General features: G+C 34.8%; 1 protein-coding gene across 1 annotated transcript; it reads right to left on the bottom strand.

Moving 5' to 3' along the window:
* Positions 1 to 1,522: 1,522 nt before the first annotated feature.
* Positions 1,523 to 2,480, bottom strand: LOC109150636 (calcium load-activated calcium channel-like). The gene has a single exon (XM_019298617.1). It carries the CDS (start codon positions 2,325 to 2,327, stop codon positions 1,737 to 1,739), a length of 591 nt encoding a protein of 196 aa, XP_019154162.1. The 5' UTR covers positions 2,328 to 2,480; the 3' UTR covers positions 1,523 to 1,736.
* Positions 2,481 to 6,323: the final 3,843 nt, after the last annotated feature.

Genomic DNA, 6,323 nt, shown 5'->3' with positions numbered 1-6,323 from the left:
CCAAAGAATTAGCATCTGCTGCAGCTATTGTTAAATGCGCAGTCAGATAGAGTGTCAAATCACTTGAACCCAAAAATGAAATATTAGTTGCTTGGTACAGCACCAAAGAGTTACCCTGTCCTGCTATGCACAAAAACAGAATATCGCCACACAAAATAGACAGATGGCCGTATCATATGAAGTGACACAACCAGGGAATGCTAGTGTCATATATCAAAAAAGGGTTGGTTTTTAGGTATGATTGTATGAAAGCCTGTCATGTGAAACTGGCTCTAGCAAAAAAGGATCAGAGATACTCAACTACAAAGGAATGTCAGAAGAATCCAAATCAAGAGAAGCTTATCATGAGAATGAACTAGCCAAAACATGGGACAAAGCCACACAGCTAAAACCGATAACCCTGAAGCAACATGATATGACCAGAGAATTCATGGGTTTTGATTTTGGTTAACCCATTGAACACAAAGAGTTTAAGTGATTAAATCTGTTAACTAAAAGCAACAATACTTCATGCCAGTTCCCTATCTGCTAGGTTCCTAGGTAGGGTTGGTTTTAATTGCCCAGGTTTCTTTCTTACTAGTCTGCCTTTTTCCCTTATTAACTTGACACCTCCCATGTTGTATGTACCAAATTGATTGTTTGTGCAAATGACTAGGCCATAATATAGTTAATCAGTTAGACTTTGGTACTTTAGCATCTTTTATTCTCCAATCTCCAACTGTACATCTGTAAAATTCTTAAACTACATGGTCCATCCATTCCTTAGATTCTACTAAACAGGTAAAAGAGCACACCAAACACCTTCAATTTAGAGGCTAGCATTGGATGGGGATGCTGGCTAAAACTCACTAAAGAACTACTCCTAGTAGACCTTTTGTATAGATATTTATATAGGGGGTGTTTGGTAAATGGCCGTTAGCTGATTGGATTAGTGGATTTGACTAGTTGATAGCATTAGCTAATTGTAGAAAAGTGTTTGGTAAGTTAGATGGTAGCTGATTACATACAAAATGACTTTCTCAAAAAGCCGATCCAAAAAAACTACATTGAGCAACTTTTTGAATTTTAGCATTTTAGAACAATAAGTTCTAATTAATCAAACACTCATATTGATTGCTTAACCAAGTCAAACAGCTAATAGTGATCAAATAGCCAAAATTGACTGATAAGCTAACTATTTTACCAAACAGGACCATAACACCACTAGTTCAGTATAAAAAATACTCTTAATAGTTATATAGTGTCAAAACTATTACAAGCAGGAAACCTATGAAACCTCCCAAAATGCTAGTTTTCAATGTTTTGATTAAATCAACTATATAAGAGGTGGAAGATGCCTAACAGTTTGATGCAAAACTTTACAACATCAAAACACACCATTCCATCTCTCTCACCAAATGAATGAAGATCAATAAGAAATACCTTAGGAACAGCATTTAATTTTACATAGAAGTAAAACATCAGAAAAGAACCCTTCATATGATGCTAAAATAAAATAAATACCAACATTAAAGATTCAAACTTTCAATGAAAATGGTCAAGCAAAGATAAAACATTTTCCATGAACGTAGTTTCTATGAAACAAACTATGTCCCCGAGATAAAATTATTGCTATCATCAAAGTGTAAACCAAAAATCTGAAACAGCTATTTCTAATAGCAAAAACTCAAAATAGATTCAAAAAGGTAAACTGGAAAAATAAATTATTAATAAGACAAGAATTTGGATCACCGGGATCAATTGGTCTTTGGATCAGGCATAGGGAAGAGGCCAGCTCCAGCAGCTCCGCGCGGTGGTGCGAACCCTAAGAACTTCTGAAGATTTGTGCGAATACTAATTGAGCAAAGGAAGTACAAAAATGCCATTGAACAATCCGTCATATCCTCCCCGGGCAACCCTCGGTGGCTCATCTTCTGAACGAGCCGAATGGGCACAAAGGGCAATTTCGCCACTGGCTTCCCCTCAAACAGGTTGTTGAGAAACCCGAAGACCAGAAAGAGAACCACCGCCACTACAAACCCTGATTTGAACTTGAAGAGTGAGAGGTCGCGACTGGACTCCTTGAGTGAGGTCTCGACGCGATCGATTTTCTTAGTTTTGGACTTTTTAGTGGTCAAGAAAGCAGCGGGATTGGATAATTCAAGGGTTTTCATGGTCTCAAGCTTCTTGGAGGCCTTGTCGATGGTGGATTTCAGAGATTTGTAAGAGTTGGTGCGGTAGATTAGAAGCCATGAGATAGCTTCGCAGATTACTGCAGTGCAGATTGAGATGCCGACGACGGTGAGGCTGTCGGAGTACCGGAGGTGGGAGAACGTTGTCGCCGCCATCTGTGTCGCCGAGATATTGAAGGGAATAGCGAAGAAAACTTCTTTCAAATGAAAGATGGGGGAGTTCTTTTTATGGGCAAAGTTTGACTTCCAGACTATAACCTCATAACTTAATGAAAAGGGAATTCCATTGAGAGTTGTGGTTCGTTTATTCCATCAAGAGTTCAAGACTGCGTTTATAAAATTTAAATGATTTTTATAGAAAAATTTTAAACTTTTGTTAACATTTATAAAATATTCTATAAGTAAAAATTCAACGTCTCACGGATCATTGTTCAAGTCAATATAAAAATGTCTGAAAAATGTAATACTTTTTACTAATCAACACTAAAGTGTTTATTATTTATAAAGGAAAGTATAATAATTTAAAGAAAAAAACGTAATACTTTTAAATTAAAATATAAAATATTTCATTTTTTTTTCAAAAATATTGCATTTTTCAATGATGGTGCTTTTGATAAATCGTTCATCTTATGGAAGCTTAAAATTCGACCCAAGTGGAAGACCTTTCTATGGAGGACTATAAGTGATATCTTTTCCACTACCAACAATTTGCTTATAAAGAAGGTAAATGTTAATCCGATTTGTGCCATGTATGGAATCATTCATGAGGACACTATGCACTCATTGGTATTGTGTGGCTATGCAAATTCCATATGGGCTCAATCTAACCTTCCACTCACCAATATTGTGACAAATGTTTTCCATATATGGTTTAGTGCAATCTTGAATGTTCTAGACACTAATGGAATTATGTACACAGTTGCAATTTTATATCATATTTGGAGAGCGCGGAATGGAGCAGTTTGGGACGCCTATCTACCAATGCCGAAGAAATTGATTGCCGCAGCGGCTGCCACCATGTAGGCATGGCGACGAGTACACCACGCGGCTGCCGACTATGCGCCAGCCGAAGATGCCGGTTCTGACAACACTGCCGAGCCGACGCTGCCTCCACCGCCACTGCCTACTGTTGTGACCTAGACTGCTGCAGTACGTCAGAGAAGGTGCTACGTCGACGCTGGGTATCATCATGCCACGAACTCGGCCACGACCGGAGCAATACTTCTCGTCGCCGAAGGTGGTTATGTTTCCCACTTATGGCCAAGGCATTCGCGTTCAAAGATGCCTTGTCATAGCGAAGGGCTCGTGGAGAACAGTCTATATAGCTAGACACAGATTGTCATACACTTCAGTGCTACCTATCTTCAGCAGGTACTCCGCCTCGATCGTATATTGGTTATGCTATTGATGGTTGCAAAGCTTGCATATCTACGTTTGATTTTTGCTCAATTAATTTTATTCCTAGATCACAGAATTATTTAGCTCACACTTTAGATTCTACAGCTTTTGAACATGGTACGACTATGTATTGGGACGTTGTCTGGCCTGACTCTATTTCAGTTTATCTCTAAAGAAAATCGCATTGGTTTGCTTTCAAAAAAAAAAAAATCAATATTTTATTTTTTATTAGTATTAGTATTACGTTTTTTAGGATCCGCGAGACGGTTTCACAGGAAAGCCACTATATATATATATATATATATATATATATATATATATATATATATATATATATATATATATATATATATATATATATAATTTTTTTAAAAAAAATAAAAAGTCTACTAAAGGTATTAACACTCTACTTGTGTGTTGGTGTTTCTCGCGTCCTCAAAAGATTTGGGGTAGTGAGAAATTTTGAAGTAGGAGTTACCCCAAATGGAGCAGAAGGGGAAGGGTTTACCGTCCACTCAGACAAAAGAAAAATCTCTCTTACTAATCCATTCAGGCTTCCTTGAAAAAGGAGTCGAAACAAAATTTGATGTTTGAATTTTGGACTAGTAGCATGAAAAAGAAGTCCACATTCAGTCCATTCATGTCTCCTTGAAAAAAGGAGTTGGAACAAAGTTTGGCAAGTTTTTGGCTAGTAGCCTGACAAAAGGAGTCGAAGTTCAATACATTCATGCCTCATTGAAAAAAAAGAGTAGGAACTAAGTCCATCACGGAGTTTATAATATGTTAGTAGTGTACTATGTGTCATTTTCTGTATAATTTTTGAAAAATATCTTTGAAAAAATATTTTTATTGTTTTGAAGATGCCTCGTGACACTTGTGTTATAAATATTTTATGAGTAAAGAATGTTATGTTTGTGAAATTATTATTTTGAAAATGAATTATGTATATATTGAAAATCTATTTTTGAGAAAATTATACAAGTGAATATAGTGTTGTAATTGAGAATGTTATTTTGATAGCTTAAGGGCAAAGAGTATTGGTGTAAATTGATATTATTTTGGAAAGGTTATGGTTGTGTTATATATTTTGAGATATATGTTGTAAAGTATAATATTATTTTGAGAAGTTTTATATATACAAATGTATTATTTTGGAGGAAATGATTATAAAAATGTAAATATTTTGGAGGATATGTGGATTGTGGGCTTCGACCCTATTTTGTGAATTGCATATGCTAGAAAACATTCTGAATACGTTATTTGATGATTGATTTTGGTGAGCTTCGGCCCTATTTTGTGAATTGTATTTGGTAGAAAATATCATGGATACTTTATTTGAGGGTAACCTAGTAGAAAATTTCATGGATTAATAGGAATAGTTTACTACCCGGTGGGCTTGGAATCTTAATTAGGGGTGTGCATACTTAATGTAGTGGTCTTGATTACACCTTGGTAAAGTTGAGTTTTGTGGTGTGTTCAGTAGGGAGTTACTGTTCACCTAGGACTTTGTTGCGATGATGTTCATGCCCTACTAGTAAGATATGAATTCCTCTATATGTGTATGTGATACTTGGAAAAACATTTTTTTTAAAAAATTATGATTTAAATTCCTCCATAACTGTATATATCTATGTATGTGTATGAGAATGATTTTTGAGAAAATCTATATTTTGAGATGATTGTTTATCGAGCAATACTACCTAACTTTGTAAATTCCTCCATATCTAGACAATGTTTTTAATTGCCTATTGTATAAGAATCATTATGTCGAAAAATGATATTTTGAAATCCTCTACATTTATGTATATTATAGATATGTTGTGAGAAAGTATTGTGCCTTGAATGACTTATGATATTCATAGTTTCATACTATGCCTTAGAAATGAATTTAAATGCTTATCTTGGGGATCTCTTGTTTTTAGTATGAGTTATACTCGTTAAGTCTTTCTCTTTTATTTATTTATGAGAATTATTGTATTTGGTAAAATGTTGTCTAGAGATGCCTTGAAAACTCTTTTGAAAATGTACTTGTAAGACCCTTAGCTAAATCTTTTCTAAAATTTAGGTTATTCGAGTATAAAAACTTATTTACAAAAGTATACTTATTTTTTAAAATAAAAATTTAATTATTTTACGGGGCAGAGTGGTTCTTACTTAGCATTTTTATGATAACTTTGTATTTTTATATGTTTTAGACTAAACCTCTTCAGGATTGGAGTAGATGTTTGCTTCCGAGAGCGCGTAATAGTGGTTGTAACTCCCGTATTGATTCCTCTTGTTTAGATTTGACCCTTGAGACATTAGTATTATGGTTTGAGAAAATTGTAGACTTGATAACTTTAGACGCTTGTTTTTTTTTTTTTTTTTTTTTTTTTTTTTTGAAAACACTTTAGACGCTTGTTATTTTCTTTTGGGTTGCTAGTTCTTGGGTATTTGTATGATGAATTTGACAATTGGGTCTTGTGGAACCCGTGTTTTGGATTATGTTAGTTTTAGTGGTAGCCTTGCATCTATCCGTGAGTGGATAGGTGGGCAAATTATGCTGTGCATCCGTATGCACCATGCATGGTGCACACAGATGCAAAAACGACGTCGTTTTGACTAAAAACGCGCGTCCACTTAAAAAAAAAAAATCAGTTTCGATTCTCGGCAACAGCATTATGTTGTGCATAATTTGAACTATATATTCAGAATCAATGAACTAAAAATTCATAATGAATGAACTAAAATCTATAATGAATGAACTAAAAATCC

The sequence above is a fragment of the Ipomoea nil genome, unplaced genomic scaffold (genome assembly GCF_001879475.1).
Source record: "Ipomoea nil cultivar Tokyo-kokei standard unplaced genomic scaffold, Asagao_1.1 scaffold0268, whole genome shotgun sequence".
NCBI lineage: Eukaryota > Viridiplantae > Streptophyta > Magnoliopsida > Solanales > Convolvulaceae > Ipomoea > Ipomoea nil.
Note: the sequence above shows the minus strand (reverse complement) of the source record. Positions and strands in the feature narration are given on the sequence as shown.

What these genes read in the sequence shown, in the direction of transcription:
- LOC109150636 (XM_019298617.1), bottom strand. Translation starts at nt 2,327, where the DNA reads ATGGCGGCGACAACGTTCTCCCACCTCCGGTACTCCGACAGCCTCACC.